This window comes from Eublepharis macularius, chromosome 4 (assembly GCF_028583425.1).
Source record: "Eublepharis macularius isolate TG4126 chromosome 4, MPM_Emac_v1.0, whole genome shotgun sequence".
Lineage (NCBI taxonomy): Eukaryota > Metazoa > Chordata > Lepidosauria > Squamata > Eublepharidae > Eublepharis > Eublepharis macularius.
In genome coordinates, this window is record NC_072793.1 from 169706367 (window position 1) to 169724789 (window position 18423).

The window sequence follows — 18423 nt, forward strand, 5'->3', positions numbered from 1 at the left end:
ACGCACCGCCCCAAGCGCAGACTATCCGCTTTTATCTTCCTGCTCTTTCCCAACCAACCCCCTTTAACAAAGAAAAGGGATTTTGTTTGCCACCACCCCTGCTGTCCTCTCTAGGCAGCGCGACTCTGTGTGCTTAACCCCCTTCAGTTGTTGCAGACCCAAATAAAATACATATCCTCTTGTCAGATTACTTCTAAAACCCAGTCCCCACTCAAAGGGGGTGTGTGAATCTTCCCCCCGCATGCCTCCGCCCTCTTGTAAATTCCTCTTAGAGTTGCCAGCTCCAGGTTAGGAAATTCCTGGAGATTTTGTGGGTGGAGTAGGGTTGCCAGCTTCAAGTTGGGAAATTCCTGGAGATTTGGGGAGTGAAAATTGGAGAAAGCAGGGTTTGGGGAGGAAAAGGACCTCAGCATGGTATAATGCCATAGAGTCCCCCCTCTAAAGCAGCCATTTTTTCCAAGTGAACTGATCTCTGTGGCCTCGAGATCAGTTAGGGTTGCCAGCTCCAAGTTGGGAAATTCCTGGAGATCTAGGGGGTGGAACCTGGAGAAACCTGGAGAAAGAGGGTTTGGGGAGGGAAAGGACCATGGCATGGCATAATTCCATAGAGTCCACCCCCCAAAGTAGCCATTTACTCCAGGTGAACTGATCTCTGTGGCCTGGAGACCAATTGTAATTCCAGGGGATCTCCAGCTACTACTTGGAGGCTGGTAACCCTAAGATCAGTTGTAATTCTGGGAGATCTCCACCTGGAGGCTGGCAAATCTAGGGTGGCGCCTGGAGAGGGTGGGGTTTCTATTGCCCTTGAAATTGCTGCACTGGACGCCCCCCCCCCAACACCTTTGTAAAGCCAGGAAAAAAGGGGGGCTGCTTGCAAAGATTTTTCCTCTTTCCCAACACTGGTCAGAAACTGGTCAGGATTGAAGAATTTGGGCTTCATCCCCCCTCATTCTGTGTTATGTGCGATCAAACCACTTCTGACTTATGGTGACCCTACAAATTAACAAACTCCAAAATGTCCCATCCCTTCCTCAGATCTGGCAAACTGAAGGCCACGGCTTCCTTTGCTGAGTCCAGCCTTCTCATGTTGGGTCTTCCTCTTTTCCTACTGCTTTCACCTTTTCCTGGCATTATTGTCTTTTCCAGTGAGTCTTGTCTTCTCATAATGTGTGACCAAAGTATGACCGTCTCAGTGTTGTCATTTTAGCTTCTAGGGAGAATTCCGGCTGAATTTGATCTAGATGCCACTTGTCTTTTTGGCCATCCATAGTATCCGCAAAACTCTCCCCCAACACCCCATTCTTTTTACGGAATTCTCTAGGGAGATTCAGTGAGGTATTTTTCTATGATTTGGCCTAAAATAGATAAGCACCTGACAGAAACACAGAGGTGAACATTTTTATTTGCTTACTTGATTCACAGTCTGCCTTTCTCACAGAGAACCTCTCTACACAAAACATCTCACCCAGGAACGCTCAAGTGACTTATTTTCAGTATGCTCTTATATTCAAGTGTGCTCTGTCTCCCTAGCAGTGCGTGTGTATCCACAATGGGAGAACAAGTGTAAGCTCTTTCACTTGAGCATCCCTGTATAAGATGTCTTGTGTATAGAGACTCTGAGACTCAAGACAAATTGCATGTCAATGTAATTGATAGAATGAGACGTCTAATAAGCAATCTAATAGAACTAGGATTACAGCAATCTGAAATAAACAGTGCAGTCCAACACTGAGTTACTGCAGCCTGTGACCATTGATTTCAATGGGTTTGAGAACGGTAATTCCGCACGGGATGGCACTATAATTTACTAACTGGGTTGGACCCAGATTAATTTTCCAATGGCAGAATGAAATGTCCATGACGTCCTTGTCCCACTGCAGCCCACTGATCGCCACAAAATGCTACTTCTGGGGCATAGGGGGCCATTTGGAGTGACAGGCAAGGGGTAGGATCTGCAGCAGGAAGGAGGAATTGTTGGAAAGTGCAGGTTTTTAATGCAATTCTCAGAGTTACTCCAGTCTGAAAATCCACTGAAATCATTAGAGTTTGTGGTGCCTAAAACTGAACACAACACTCTAGGTGAGGTCTAACCAGAGCAGAGTAGAATGATACCATCACTTCACTGCTGACTCGTGTTCAGTGTGTGGCCTACTAAGACCCCTAGATCCTTTTCGCACATACTACTGCCAAGACAAGTCTCCCCATCCTATAATTTTGCTTTTGATTTTTCCTGACTAAATCCAGAACTTTACTTCTATCCCTGTTGAAATTCATTTTGTTTTAGCCCAGTTTTCCAGCCTGTCAAGATCATCCTGTATCCTGACTCTGTCTTCGACCGTATTTGCTACCCCTCCCAATTTACTATCATCTGCAAATTTAAAAAGCATTCCCTCTATGCCTTCATCCAAATCATTTATTAAAATGTTGAGCAGAACAGGTCCCAGGGCCGATTCCTGAGGAACTCCGCTTGCCCCTATAGGAAGTATGGTGAGTCATGAGAAATACATCTAGTTCCTGGAACTCAAGTCCTGCAGAAAGCCTGCCTAGCTCTTTCTTTCTTGAGTCTTTCGCGTGAGGTTGAAACATTGATGTAGATAGCTTGGGATTGCAAATAATTTCTTGTCCGTCGCCTGATCTTTTAGCATTGCTTTCACTTTAAAACCTTGTTTGCTTGTCCTATGTTTGTCTTGGTTTTAAATATGTGTTAATTGTGCATGTTTACTTTCAATTAATTTAAACTGCTTTGTGGATTGATACAAACTGCCAGTGTGGTTTCATGAAGAGTGCCAGACTAGGATCTGGAAGATCCAGGATTGAATCCCCATTCTGCCGTGGAAGTATATAAAATGGAAGGGAAGAACAATGTAACCAACTCTGGGAAATATCTAAAACAATTCCTTAAAGTCCACATTTGGAGGCAGCAAACCTCTGAATACTAATGCCAGGAGGCAATTTCAGGGAAAAACCTGAACGCCCTGTTGTTGGCCCTCCGGGGCAACTGCTTGGCCACTGTGTGGGACACGACGCTGGACTAGATGGACCACTGGTCTGATCCAACAGGGCTCTTATATTCTTATGTACAAATCATTTTTTAAACTTCCTGTGAGGTAGCTAAGGTTGAGTGTGTATGACTGACCCAAGGACACCCAGCAAGCTTCCATGGCAGAGTGGGGATTTGAACTTGGGTCTCCCACATCCTAGCCCAGCACTCTAACCCCTATGCCAGACTGGTTCTCAAACAAGCTCTATCACAGGGTAATTATTATTCCCATCCAAAAAGATACCTACAAAACTATGGTGGAACCACTCAGGCCCTGTTTAAATACTGCACTAAAATGTCTGTGCAACTTTTTGATGTAAATACCGTACGTTCCTAATGCTGATCTTGCTGTGATAAACTGTAAAGATCTGTCCTTGATGGTCATGCACAGTTACCGGTTCAGAAGAATGAACAGACAGACTTTGGCAAAATGTTAATGTACTTGTTCATCCATGTAACATGAACAATTCTCATGTAACTAATAACATTTGAAAGGGTAACGATATTCCCCCTATGCTTTCAAGTATAGGATTTCAAGGAACCCACCAGCAATTGGCCCCAGTACCCAGTCTCTTTGGTTTGCAACCCAGCTTTAAATTGGGAAGAGGAATTACAAGAGAGAGCCTCAGCCCTGTAAAATACGATAAAGAACTTTTAAGAAAACTTTTCTAATTTTATTGTTTAAAAAGTTCAGTATCTGGTAAAGAGAACTGCTTGGCTTCCATTGTGCATAAAAGAAATCTGCTCTCTTACTGAGTAATCCTAAACCACTCTACTAAAGAATGCTACTCAGGCGTATTCAATGGGAGAGTGTCTTTTGGATTTCACTGGTAATAAAATAAGGAAATGCAACAACAGATGATGCATGAAAATATGTAAGATGAGCAAACTTATTATTTATGTATGTTGTTAGCAAGATGATTGTTCCCAAACAAAATGTGGATATATGAAAAGAAGCAAAAACATGGTCTTCACTGATGTTAATGAAATCCAAAATCTTTTTCAATCTTTTCCTCAGCAATGTCCATTCTGTTTCAGTTCTAGCTTTCCCCCAAAGCATTTTGATGGCTTTTAGTAAACACACCCAGACTAGATTTATTATAATAACTTTCTCTACAGTGTGAGCATTCATATGTTTCCTCTGCTGCCAGTGTTCCCTGCTGGTTAATATTAATGTGAGGGTCACGAGCACTATGTCTGTAGGTGCAAGGGGAAAGCTTCATTTATGTGATTTCTCCCTTGCATGGATTCTTTGATGAGAAGTACGGTCTGAACTCCATCTAAAACTCCTTCCACACTCCAAACACTTATACGGTTTCTCCCCAGTGTGTATTCTTTGGTGTGAAGTAAGGTTTGAGAGCTGACTGAAGCTCTTCCCACACTCTGAGCATTTGTATGGTTTTTCCCCTGTGTGAATTCTTTGGTGAGAAATAAGGTTCGAGCTCACACTGAAGCCCTTTCCACATTCCAAGCATTTAAAGGGTTTCTCTCCTGTGTGAATTCGTTGATGTTTAGTAAGGCTGCTGCTGTCAGTGAAGCTCTTTCCACACTCCACACATTTAAATGGTTTCTCTCCAGTGTGAATTCGTTGATGGGAACTAAGGCTTCTGCTGGCACTAAAGCTCATTCCACACTCCAAGCAGGTGTAGGGTTTCTCCCCCGTGTGAATTCTTTGATGCGAAATAAGGTTAGAGCTCACAAGGAAGCCCTTTCCACACTCCAAGCATTTATAAGGTTTCTCTCCTGTGTGGACTCTCTGGTGTACCTTCAGGCTCCATTTGCAAGTGAAGCTGTTCCGGCACACAGGGCACTTGTTCCTGCTCCTTCCTTTCTGTTCCTTTTGCTGGCTTGGGAGTTCACGGAAGATCCCGCCCTGATACACCACAGCTTTGTTGCTCAGCTTTTCCTTTGTTTCTGTCTTCCCTCTCGGCTGCCTCATTGATCCAGCTTGATGGACAACGTTCTCTTCTTCTGTGCCTGGATGTTCAGTTCTTTCTGTCAACTGTGCATATGCTTCCCCCTCAGTCTCAACATCCCACACACTTCCTGCGGGAACAGAAATAGAATGCCAAGGGAAGAAACGCCAATTAGCTGGGACCATCACATGAAAACGTGCGGCTGCCTTAAAGTGAATCAGATCTTTGGTCCATCAAGGTCACTCTTGTCTACTCAGACTCGCATCAGTTCTTCAGGGTCTTAAGCAGAGGCCTCTCACATCACCTACTGCTTGGTCCTTTTAACTGGAAAAGCCAGGGATTGAACTGGGGACCTTCTGCATGCCAAGCAAACATTTTACTACTAAACCATGGACATCTTACTAAATGAAGCAGCATTTTACTGAATCAGACCCTTGGTCACCTGATCCCTTTAATGGAAGATGCTGGGGACTGAACTTGGCACCTTCTGCAGGCCAAGCAGATGCTCTGCCACTGAGCCACAACCCCTCCACTAAAACATCATTCGTGAATTGTTTAACCTCTAGGGTCGCCAGCAACACAGAGAAGAAGTGTATTACTTCTTTAAGAGAGGCTTAATCGGATGTTACCTGCTGAATATACCATTGTGTATAAGATGCATTATCTGTTTGCTGCATGTATTACTCAGTTGTCACTGCCTTGTTTTTTTACTGATGTCATACCAGACTATGAAAAACATAAATGAATAAATAACCCTTGTCCTGCTTATTAGATGTCTCTTCCTATGGATTGCATTGGCTTACATTGGGTAACTGCTTTGATTGTCAGTGAGAAAGGTGGGCCATAAATATAGTAAATAAATATTTACCCCCTGGTCATGACAAATTTAAACTCTTCATTTCCACACATTAGTTTTTCATGAGGTGGATGGAAATAACTTCATCTGGTAAATAACAACCTCTTCAACCTCTCTTAAAGGGCCCAGAATGTTTTTTCCTTCAGGTTATTGACTACCTTATTTGTCTCTGACTGACTAGATTCCAGAAAAGAAATGCAATCTGGTATCTTCCAGGAAGGGACAGAGAAGTGTCAAAGAGCTATAAAGATTAGACTTCCGGTTTGGGATTCATGGAGGTCTGACGCAGCTCCAACTGCGGAGCTGACCGGACTGCCGTTTTAAGCGGCCGGCGGGGACAAAATAGCCCGCGGCCGACTGCTCTCAGGCGGAGAGCAGGCAAAGAACGCTCAAGACCTCAGGGCGCGTTGATCTCGGGCGAGGGGGGGCTCTACGCGACGGGCCCCCTCACGACCCTTGAGGTCCCACCCTGTGACAGGTCGGCTATGATCTCTGCGGCAGTTTCGGGGCCAATGCGGTTGGCATAAGACCTACGTACCCAAGCTTCAACAGGGGAAAGAGGAGTAGAGGAGAAACGAAGATTGAAACAGTGATTACAACCCACGGAAAGTGAATGGGAAGGTAAAGATCACTATCTTCTGATACGGGACAGATTGTTAAAAGTAAAGAAGATTAAAAGTAGATTTTAAAACTGCAACAGGCTAACTATAAGGAGGAGAAGACTCGGCAAGAGTCGAAATAGGAAAAAGACTAAGTTTAAAGAAGTTATTAAAGAATTTGGACTATTGTTTTGAATACTTGCGGTTATGGAGCTGTGAGAAAATTTTACCATCGCGAGAGCTACTGCGGGAAGTCAGGAGACAGGAAGTACGTAATAACAATAGAGTTGCTGGAGAGAAGCGGCCCCTGCTGGAGGGCAGGAAGAAGGGAATCGCCATCTTTGAAAGGGGAAAAGCCGCGGCTTCAGCGGAAGAGGAAGTAAGCCATTTTGGATTACAAAAACCATAGAAGAACCATAGAGAAAAGACGCCTGACATTTTGGATTTTCTAAGTTTTTTCTTTGCAAAAAGACCAGGACATTTAAATTAAAAATTAAAAAGACACTAAATTTTACGCCACGGAGTTAAGGAAGAGGGCGGACTCGTGGGAGCGAGCTAAGGCAAGCCCCACGATGTCGAAAAAAGAGTGGCAATCGGCAATAGAGAACCTAGACAAAAAACTCTTAGAAGTGATTAAAGAACTTAAGGACATGAAACCGGAGCTGATCAAAGAGGTTAAACAGACAGTGAAAAGTGAGCTGTCAGAAGTAAAGAAAGGTATGGAAACAATGCAAAATGAACTGCAAGGAACACAGCAGAGAGTTAAAGTAGTAGAAGGCGCGGTGGAGAATTTAGCTGACACGCAACAAACAGAGATGAGGCTGATGAGGGGGAGAATGGCGGTTGCGGAAAGTAAACACATGGAGAAACAGCTAAGATTTCGCGGCTTGCCGGAAGTGGAAGGAAAGACAGCGCAAGAACAGATGACTGAGGTGTTAGCTGAATACCTGGGGAAGGAGGAGGAGGAAGTTGTGGCTATCCTGGACGTGGTATATCGTGTAAATTCAAGAATTGCGACCCAGAGGAAACTACCAAGAGATGTGATTGTGCAATTTACGACCCGAAATATGAAAGAGAAGATTGTGACTAAACAGTTTCAAGATCCATTGGAGATTGACGGCAAGACGATTATCATTATGAAGGAATTACCCAGATCGGTGTTATTGGACCGGAAAAAATATAAGGCGCTAATTCAGATTTTGAAGGACATGAAAATCAGGTACAGATGGGAATTACCAGAAGGAGTGTCCTTTGAATTTGGAGGGGCCAAAAAACGCATCAGATCTGAACGAGAGATGGAGCGATTTATAAGAGACAATGAAAAGGACTTACCAGCAACAAGATTATGATTATGGAGTGTAAAGTTTTATCTTGGAATGTAAATGGACTTAATTCACCGAATAAGAGAAAAAGCATTTTTCACTGGCTATTAAAACAAAAATGTGATATTGTATGTTTGCAAGAGACCCATATTCGAAAACAAGATGTAAAGTATCTAAAATCAAAAAAATTGGGCAATGATTTTGCAGCGGCCTCTAATAAGAAAAAAAGAGGAGTAGTGCTTTATATTAAAGAGGAGCTGCAGCCAAAGTTTGTAATGAAAGATGTAGAAGCCAGATTTATAGCAGTGGAATGCGTATGGAATTCAAAGAGAGTGCTGGTAGTTGGAATTTATGCACCTAATGGAGCAAAAGAAAGCTTCTTTGAGGATTTAAGGAAGCAACTAGATGAACTTTCATATGACCAGATAATACTTGCTGGAGACTTCAATGGAGTGACAAATTTGGACTTAGACAAAAAATCATCAACTGCACAAAAGAAGAGAGGACTGTTACCAAAGTTGTTTTTTGAATTGATACAACAGGAAACCTTAGAAGATGTATGGAGAAGACAAAACCCGAAAAGCAGACAATTTACGTTCTACTCCGCAAGACATTTTACACTATCGAGAATTGATATGATCTGGGCCTCAAAAGACTTAGCGTTATGGACTAAGGAAGTGGAAATAATGCCGATGGTAGGCTCGGATCATAATTCAATTATGTGGAAATTGGGGAGAAGGAGCAAAAGGAAAGGATGGAGAATAAATGAGGACTTACTTCAAGAGGGAGAGAATATGGAGATGCTGAGAAGAGAGACAAAGTTCTTCATACAATACAACATGAATAAAGAAGTACCAACCAATAAGGTTTGGGACACTTACAAGGCGGTAATTAGGGGCATACTAATGGACTTAAATGGAAGAGCCAGAAAAAAGAAAGAGGAGAAGAGACAGGAGATTATGGAGAAAATAAAAGCCAAAGAAATACAGTTAAAGAAGAGACCAGGGAAAAAGAAAATTTATCAGGACATTAAAATATTACAAGAACAGCTGACAGCAATGAATAATAAAGAATTGGAGTGGAATCTTAAAAGACTGAATCAAAAAGGGTTTGAAGGTGCAAACAAACCTGGGAAATATTTGGCATGGCAATTGAAAAAGAGAAAGGAAAAGAAAACTATAAATAAAATATGTGAAGATAACAAAACGTATTTGGAACAGACATCCATTAGTAGAGCCTTCTATAAATTTTATGCTAAATTGTATAATAAGAAAGAGGTGAATAAAGAATCAATAGCGACATATTTGGAGAAAATGAAGCTCCCAGTAATCTCGGAAGCGTGGAGAGACAGACTGAACAACGAAGTAACGGATGAGGAAATAAAAATGGCAATACAATCAACAAATTTGGGAAAGGCGCCAGGGCCAGACGGACTTACAGCCAAATTTTATAAGACAATGGCCAACGAACTGGTACCATTCCTAAAAGAAGTGATCAATGGAGTATTAAAGGATCAACGGATTCCAGATACCTGGAAGGAAGCTAACATTTCATTGATCCCTAAAGAGGGCCAAGATCTGACTAATGTGAAAAATTACAGACCCATATCCTTACTTAACAATGATTATAAAATCTTTGCGAAGATATTGGCAGAGAGAGTGAAGGGATGGCTTTCGGAAGTTATTGAGGAGGAACAAGCAGGTTTTTTACCTGGTAAACAAATCAGAGACAATTTAAGGACAGTGATTAATGCTATTGAGTATTATGATGAGCGTTGCGACAAAGAGGTTGGTTTCTTCTTTGTTGATGCTGAAAAAGCGTTTGACAATTTGAACTGGGACTTTATGTTTGCCACTATGGAAAAGCTACAAATGGGAGAAAGATTTATAAGAGCAGTTAAAGAAATCTACAGAGACCAGAATGCAGCAATTGTGGTGAATGATGAGACTACTAAGAAACTGACTATAAGTAAAGGAACAAGACAAGGTTGCCCGTTGTCTCCGCTGTTATTCATTTTGGTATTGGAGATCCTGATGATACAAATACGGCAAGATGAAGAAATCCGCGGAATAAAAATAAAAGACTTTTCTTATAAGGTCAGAGCATTTGCGGACGATATAATGTTAATTGTGGAAGACCCAATGGAGAATATGCCAAAAGTGATAGAGAAGATCAAGGAGTTCGGAGATTTGGCAGGGTTTTATATTAACAAAAAGAAGTCAAAGATACTGTGCAAAAATATGACTAAGCAAAAACAACAACTGTTAATGGAAATAACGGACTGTGAAGTAACAACTAAGGTGAAATATTTGGGAGTTGAACTGACTGCACAGAATATAGATCTATTCAAAAATAACTACGAAAAATTATGGACTCAGATTGAGCAAGATTTGATTAAATGGAATAGATTGAATTTGTCATGGTTGGGAAGGATTGCAGCAGTTAAGATGAACGTGTTACCAAGAGTAATGTTTTTGTTACAGACAATACCAATTATCCGAGACTCTAAGCAGTTTGAAAAATGGCAGAGGAAAATATCAGACTTTGTTTGGGCAGGTAAGAAGCCTCGAGTGAAAATGAAAGTTTTACAAGATGCAAAGGAAAGAGGCGGAATGCAACTGCCCAATCTAAGACTTTACTATGATGCAATCTGCCTAGTGTGGCTGAAAGACTGGATGACACTGAAGAATAAGAAATTATTGGCCCTAGAGGGATATAAAAAAATATTTGGATGGCATGCATACCTATGGTACGATAAAGTAAAAGTGAACTCTATGTTCTTACATCATTACATATGGAAAAGCCTATTTGCAACTTGGAAGAAGTACAGAGACTTTCTACAAGAAGGAACCCCCATGTGGGTGGTTCCATATGAAGTAATAGATCTGAGAGCTGTCGATACTGAGCAACAGTGTTTAACATATAAGGAGATAACCCGAATAGAATCTTCCAAACTTAAAATAAAGACACAGGACGAGTTATCACCCAATTATGATTGGTTTCAGTATAGGCAGATCAGAGATCTCTACAACTCGGACTGTGCAAAGGGAGGCATAAGAACAGAGAATTCGGAACTAGAGCAGACACTTCTAAAAGAGGATAAGAAGGAAATTTCCAAGGTATACCAAGTACTGTTGAAATGGTATACTGAAGATGAAATAGTTAAAGTACAAATGGTGAAGTGGGCCATAAATTTTAACAAAGAAATAACAATGGAGGCATGGGAACACTTGTGGAAAAATACAATGAAGACTACAACATGTACTAATATTAAAGAGAACATTTACAAAATGATCTATCGTTGGTACATGACACCAAAGAAGATTGCGCTAGGGAATTCGAACACTTCTAATAAATGCTGGAAATGTAAAAAACATGAGGGTTCTCTGTACCATATGTGGTGGACGTGTGAGGTAGCTAGGCAGTACTGGGGAGAAATAATAAAAGTAATAAGTGAGATTCTACAATTTCAAATCAATAAGAACCCAGAACTCCTGCTACTGAACTTGGGAATGGAGAACATTCCAGCCCAATATAGAACATTGTTATTCTACATGACAGCAGCGGCCAGACTTTTGTATGCGCAAAAATGGAAAGTACAAGAAGTGCCAACTATTGAGGACTGGACTTACAAATTGCTGTATATGGCCGAAATGGATAAAATGACAAGAAAATTGAGAAATCTGAACCCAGGACAGTTCAACACAGACTGGGAGAAGCTGAAGCAATATGTGTTGAAGAAATGGGAGGTGGGAAGAGAACTGTGGCAGTTTGAGAACTATTGAAACATGACAAAATGTAGAGGGGGGTGACTTTACCGGAGGGTAGAGAGAGAAATGAAAATGTCTAAGCAGTTATCTTGTTAGATTGTTATATATAGAAAAATATATAGAATATGGATAGAAAATAATTAACTATAAGGACCGATTAATTAATATTGTTTCTGGTATAAACGTGTAACATGTTAAACTGAATAAGTCTACCTGAAGAAATATATGGATCAAATTGATTGATAACTTTTGACGATAGTTATATAGATGTATAATTAAAGAAAGAGGAAATTAATAATATAATTAAATATAACTAAAGTAGAATGAAGATAAGATATGTAGAAAAAGTAATATACAGAGTATAAGTTAAATTGGTTGACTTATATGAATGTATGGATTATATGGTTTATATGGTATATGGTTTATAGAAATATTTGAAACCAGGAAATTATGAAATAATGGAAAAAGGGACAAATTGTTTGTCTAACACGGAAGAAGATAGGGTACAGAGTGTTAAAAATAGTTAAAGAATTATTGCTTAGATTAAAGGGAAAGTATATGTTTGTTAGATAGATGAATTTAAAATGAGTAAAGGAAAAGGGACAAAGGGTTGGAAAACTGTTGGAAGTCTACAAAAAAGGGGGGAAAGGGAGGGGGTTAGAAATTGGGAAACGGGAATTGATTGTAATGTGAAATCAAATGATTCTAATTCCAATAAAAATTTTATTAAAAAAAAAGAGCTATAAAGATTACATCTATAAAGATTACATCTGCGTGCAATTGCGTTTGGATTCTCAAAGAAAGAACAGCCAGTTGACTAAAAACTGTTCTCCATAGACTATCTACTCTTGCATTTCACACTCTTTCCGGGGCAGAAGTGCCCCTTCTTATGCTGGAAAAGCATCATCTGTGATCACCCACCCCGGTGCGCAACTGATCAGCTTTCATTCTTTCCTTTCCTTCCCATTCCAGCACCCAAAGTAATTTCCAAATCTTGTCCTTCCTTCGCCTGTGACATCTCCAAGAGCCACTTTCCCCCAACAGGACCTTCAGCTAAAAGTCAGACGGTGCTCTGGCAACCTCTGAAACCTCCAAGCTTCTGGGCCAGAGCACAATCAGACATGTGAGATGAAGACTGGTTTTGCTCTAGAATCAGGAGAATTTCCCCTCCTTCAAATACCAAAATTTTACAAGGCTGTCCTAAGCAGGGTTATGCCCTTCCAAGTCCACTGAAGTCCACAGGTTTAGAAAGTTCAATCATGGCTTAGTATAGAGTCTAAAAGTTGGAAGGACCCTTAGCCGTCATCTAGTCCAGCCCCCTGTTCAGTGCAGGGCATCCAGTGCTAGAGCATTCCTGGCAGCCAGCAAGGGAAAGGCCAGCCTCCCTCCTAGATAATTGATTCAACTTTCAAATAGCTCTCTCTGATTGGAAGTTCCTCCTTATGTTTAACTGCCCTCTCCTGTCCTGTCACTCAAGCCCATTCGATCTAGTCTTGCCTTCTGGAGCAGCATAGATTGAACCTTTGCCCTCATCCCTGAGGCAGCACTTTGAAAGTACGCACAGCATGAGCCTGACTCCTCCCGCTCCTCCCAGGCTTTCTCTTCTCCAGGCTGAACACGCTTCCTTCCATCCCTTCTCGAAGGACCTACGGGCTCCTCACATCTGCACTCCCCCCCCTTTACGGAGAAGGTGTTGTCCATTTTATTTTCTATTGTGGAATGGATGTATCCCTGAAGGGGAAAAAACCTTCTAATCCTATTTTAATATTGGAGAAAAGAGCAGATCTAAATGCCATTGGCCATCTGATTGGGAGGGACATACTCTCTGGGAAGCACAAGAAAGAAAACTGAGCCTGGCATTCCCTAAGGGTGCTGCACCAGAGGGCATCTTAGGGAAGGTATCAACAGAAGAAATCCTTTGCAACATATTCTTTACCTTGGATCATAAGGTCCCTGACATTGGTTCATTCACAAGAAGGAGTGGTGGTCTCCTCTCCCCACCTCTTTACAATGGAGAGAGCATCCCTGGCTATGCCTTTTCTGTTTCAGCAACATAACAGCAAAGGATACTCACCCTGAACCAGCTCTGTCAGGAAGGAAACATTTTCTTGTGATCCTCTTGAGAAAGTCTCCAGGTTTTTTTCTGATGGAAAAACGTCTAGGGAAATATTCTCCGCCTTGATCTCTCTCATGGCCCTGCCTTCTATAGAGGAGAGAACGAGAGAATCCCAGTGAGGAGAAAATACATCTGAATTCACAGTCAAAGGCCAAAGATGGCCACCGGAGAAGCTCACATTCTGACAAACCAGTCCTCTCAGGCTGAAAATTAATTTGCAGATCAACTCAAGCTGCTGTGATGTCACAGAATACACTCAGATATTATAACTGCTAAGGAACAGGCGTTCTCTTTAACTTAGGAAATGTGCAGAAAGCAGAATCGAGTGAGTAATGCTGAAGCTGAGAGATGAGTGTTTAACCCCTTCTATTTATTGCTTTTTAAGAGCTAGGATTCTTATTTTAAAAGCTAGTTTTTTTAAGAATCAGGATCCTTATTTGCGACTTAGCCAGAGGGAAAGTGGACACTGCACCACTGAACTGCTGTTGTAATGGAGACCAGCTCACCCAGGAGTGGGAACTTCTTCAGAACCAGGCTGGGAGGAGAGAACTAAGCTTATCACAAGAGCTAGGTTACCACCTACCTTGGGCCTAATCTTGAGGTACACAGTATCATGAAGATTCCTGACAATTTCCCTCACATCCAGTTTCCCTCACAGCCAAAGTACACATTACATTTTTGGACGTCAGGTCTGTTTCCAGCCCCAACTCACTTTCCACACAATCACACAGCATTTGTGGAGAAGGACACTATTAGTCCCTAGGAGCCTGACTGGGCTTGGGATGGCGGTGAGGGTAGAGGGGCTCCAGAACCCCTCCCCCACCATCTTTAGTCCTGTCAGACTTCTGGGAACTTGAATAATGCCTTTCCCTACAAATCCTGTGTGGCTGCAGAGACAGTGAATTATATCCCAGGAACTCAGACCTGACTTGTCTGAAAATGTAAAGTGTAGTTTGGCCCTCAGATGATCAAAGGCCCTACAGGTTTGAATGACAGAGCAGCCCCTGGGCTCCCCAAAGAGAAAGAAGGACCCAGTGCCAGACATCAGCCAGGAAGGCATTGTAGAACCGAGAATTCAGATGGATAAACCACAGCCACTGAATACTCTCTTATAATAGGAGTGCCTTCTGTTATTGGTGTTAAGATTGTGGAGCATACAAGACACCCGCCCCCCGCAAAGCCTCCCTCCATACCACACAGACTGGCATCTTCCTCTGTCTCCTGTTTGGCTTCCAAGCCCCACTGCCTCTGCTGGCTCTCAGACGGGGGCTGGCCTGCCTCGAAGATACTCACGTCTGCTTCTTCAAAGGTGGCCTGCAACAGCAGAGAGGGACATTTCAGAGCAGAGCAAAAGGCATGGGAGGGGGAAATAGCCCCATTCTGTTCCCTGCCTTGAGCTTAGCAACCCTGCTAAGGAAAGAGACATCAGGATTACCTTTTTTCGGAGAGCCTCCCCTCCCCCGCCTTCATGAGACAGGACACACTAAGTGGACAGAATTAACCACCTGGCCCAGTTTGCAGCTCCCCTTCTCTGTCACAGGATGGACAGAGGTCTCAACACCTACCCCACCACAGGCCATGTGGCACATAAAAGTCACAAACTGGGATGTTCTCACCTGCTCTTCACGTCTTCGTGAGTCTCGTTGCTTCAGTAGGAAACCTTCAGCCAATGCTACTGCCTGAGAGCAGCTCTCTGGGCCACATTCCCTCACCCAGCTTTGGATCTCCGGGGGCAGGATAGCCAGGAACTGCTCTAGGATCAACAGCTCCAGGATCTGCTCCTTAGTGTGTCTCTCAACCTTCAACCACCTGTGACAAAGTTCCTGGAGTCGGCTGTACGTCCCCCTTGGCCCCTCAGCCTCCTGGTAGCAGAAACGCCTAAAATACTGGCGCATCCTTTCTCTCATCATGGCATCCCCTCGCAAGATGGCCGCCTTCACTTTCCGATAGTCACTCTTGTCTCTTAAATCTAAGCTGCTAAAGGCCTGCTCTGCTTCTCCACTGAGGGCTGGCAGGAGTCGGGCCACCCACTCTTCGATGGGCCACTGGCAGGCTTCTGCCACTTGTTCAAAGGAGGCCAGGAAGGCCTTTGTGTCATCCCATGTTCTGTGGTCCTCCCGCATCTCTGGAATCCCCCAGCCTCTACGAGGAGGCTCCACTGTCTTCAGGAACTCCTGCCACTGGACTTCCCACTGCTGAAGGGAACCCTCACCTGGTTCCCGTTTAACTTCTTGTGGTCTCCTTTGCAGGAATTCCCTGATGCTCCCAGCCTGGAAGTCATAGGCCACATTTCCTGGCCCCTCTGATCTGTCTACCAATGCAAGGTTTGTGAGATCTTGCTCTTCCATCTTCATCCTTGGGGGATACGATATAAAGAGTGTCACTCTGCAGAAAATTCAGACTAAATTGCAGTGATTTTAACAGAGGTGCCTGAGCTTCTGCCTAGAGAAAAATAGAAAGGAAAAAGAAAGAAAGAAAGAAAGAAAGAAAGAAAGAAAGAAAGAAAGAAAGAAAGAAAGAAAGAAAGAAAGAAAGAAAGAAAGAAAGAAAGAAAGAAAGAAAAGAACACTAGGGCGAGCCTTTGTTTTGGTGGCTCCAATCTGTCTTTAGAAATTCTGGACACATGCTAAATATATGGAAAGGATACATACATTTTAAATCACTGTTTTGAAAATCTCTTTTGTAAATGCACATTTCCCCTTCGAACGATAGAAAATGTCATTCTGCTTTATATTGCTGTCTTTAGTTGCTGGCATAAGCTCGGTCATGTTATTTCATTTTGAAGACAGGACTCTAAAAACTTTGAGTTGAACCCTGATGAAATTTTCCTGCTCACCCAAGGCATTTCTGTCCATGGGATACAACATGCCTGCCTCCCCCCTTCCACCGCAACCCACTAATCTGCCCAAAATGCTGGACTCAGGAGACAGAGGGCCCTCAGGGAGACCATGAAGTGCAAATTGTGGGTCTGCAGAAGGAATGGGGAATTGGTGGAAATTACCCCACCCGTTCAGTTATCAGAAGCCTGGCTACAGATACGTGAAAATGAAGAATCCTTTCATGGGCCCATATTCTCAGCTGCAAACCTAAAACTCCTAGTTAAGAATGTTGTCAACTTTTAAAATGGTTCCTCTAGCTGCCCCTTTAACATCAGCTTGATCCATAGCAATTACCAAGGGATGCCATTTCCCTCCAAGTCGTGCAAAGCTTCATCTGCCCATTTCCATACATTAAGGGACAGAACCTTTTCCTCCTGGCCAGTTGGAGAAAACTTGGTCCCATAACTGTAAAATTGCAGAACTTGTAAGTAGGCTTTGGACTTTGCCTTCAGGAACATCTGGCACTAGTGGGTTAATTTATAGTGTTCTGTTTTTTAAATTTTTTGCCATGTTACGAGTTTTCTGCTTTCCAGCTCTTTTAAAATGCAGTGTGATTTACTGATTTGCCTTTTATAATTTTTGCTTTTTGATGATCCAACTGTGTCTTCACCCTCTGCCAATCCATGAGATCGTGTTAAGTATCACAGCAAAATCTCTGACTCCCTACCCATTACAGCATTAACCAGCTTTGCACAAATTAGAAAAGGTCTCTGTATTTTTCTTGATTAGATTTGAATTTTATACTTCTTTACATTTCTCCTTGTTCTTCCTGCATTTCATGGCCTCTTATCCTCTGCTGTTTTTTTAAATAATTTATTTTTATTTTTTAAAAAACTAAAATAATAGTAAAAGGGGATACAACAAGAGAAAAAGGGATTGTATAATACAGTTGTGCAAATCAGATATATAACAAAAAAATAAAATAGAAAGTATTTCTCCAAACCATCCCCTTCATTAAATTTCTTAAGACACTTTCTATAAGATACAATACTTATATTAAAATACATATATATTCAAGAGATTAATTACAAATGTAATAAATAATCTATTTTATTGACAGTTATTCTTAGTTATTTAATTTTTAGCTACATAATAAAAAAAAGCTTTCTATTTTCCCTGAAATTCTAGAATTGGTCTATTATGTATGTAAGATGTCAGTTTTGCCATTGATGCATATTCATAAAGTTTATTCATCCATTTCCCTGCTGGGTTTTTCATCTGCTTTCATACTCCTCCATAAAAATCAATGCATAATGAGAATCTATTCTGTTGACTTTAGCCAATGAAAGCTTCCACTGGAATGAAATCTTATTAGTCTTAAAAGTGTTATGGGATCTTGTTTGTTTTTGTAGCAACACAGAGACCCACACAGCTGCCCCCTTCTAAAATTATGAGCAACTGGATTGGTTGACTCAGAAGCCAATACACCTTTATCTTCATACAATCACCTACATAAGAACATCAAAAGAGCCCTGCTGGATCGGACCAGTGGTCCATCCCCTCTAGCATCTTGTCTCACACAGTGGCCAGCAATGTAACCACTACACCACACTGCTTCTCCAACTCCCATTTCTCAACTGCTGTGCCCTCAAGTGTCAGCCTCTTGTCGTTCCCTCCATTCAAGACTCCCAAATGTTTTTTTTTCCATCTCACTGAATGGGTTTCCATTGCAGGGCTACCCACCGAGCCAATCGCACGTCACTTCGTTCCCAACTCTGATGTTACAACAGCTTAATGGGGTGGTGGGAACTGTAAAGGACTGCTGGGGAGGGATTGTATCCCACCCCTGCCACCCACATGTCATGACATGAATAATTCCTTTGTGGAAAAACTAGCCCTGTGTGCAAGGGGCCATGCTGCACTGTTTATTGATGACTGCCACTGGCAAGGTCTTTTCATTCAGGAAGGGAGCATGCCCTCACTCC

At 42.2% G+C, this 18423-nt stretch overlaps 1 protein-coding gene across 1 annotated transcript in view; it reads right to left on the bottom strand.

The window, feature by feature from the left end:
* Window positions 1-3764: 3764 nt before the first annotated feature.
* The window catches only part of LOC129328767 (zinc finger protein 665-like), a 47931-nt gene continuing 33272 nt past the window's right edge, over window positions 3765-18423 (bottom strand). Inside the window, exon 7 of the mRNA XM_054978044.1 lies at window positions 3765-4801. Within this exon, the coding sequence (XP_054834019.1) occupies window positions 4260-4801 (542 nt within the window). The 3' untranslated portion in view covers window positions 3765-4259. The remainder of the gene's footprint in view (window positions 4802-18423) is intronic.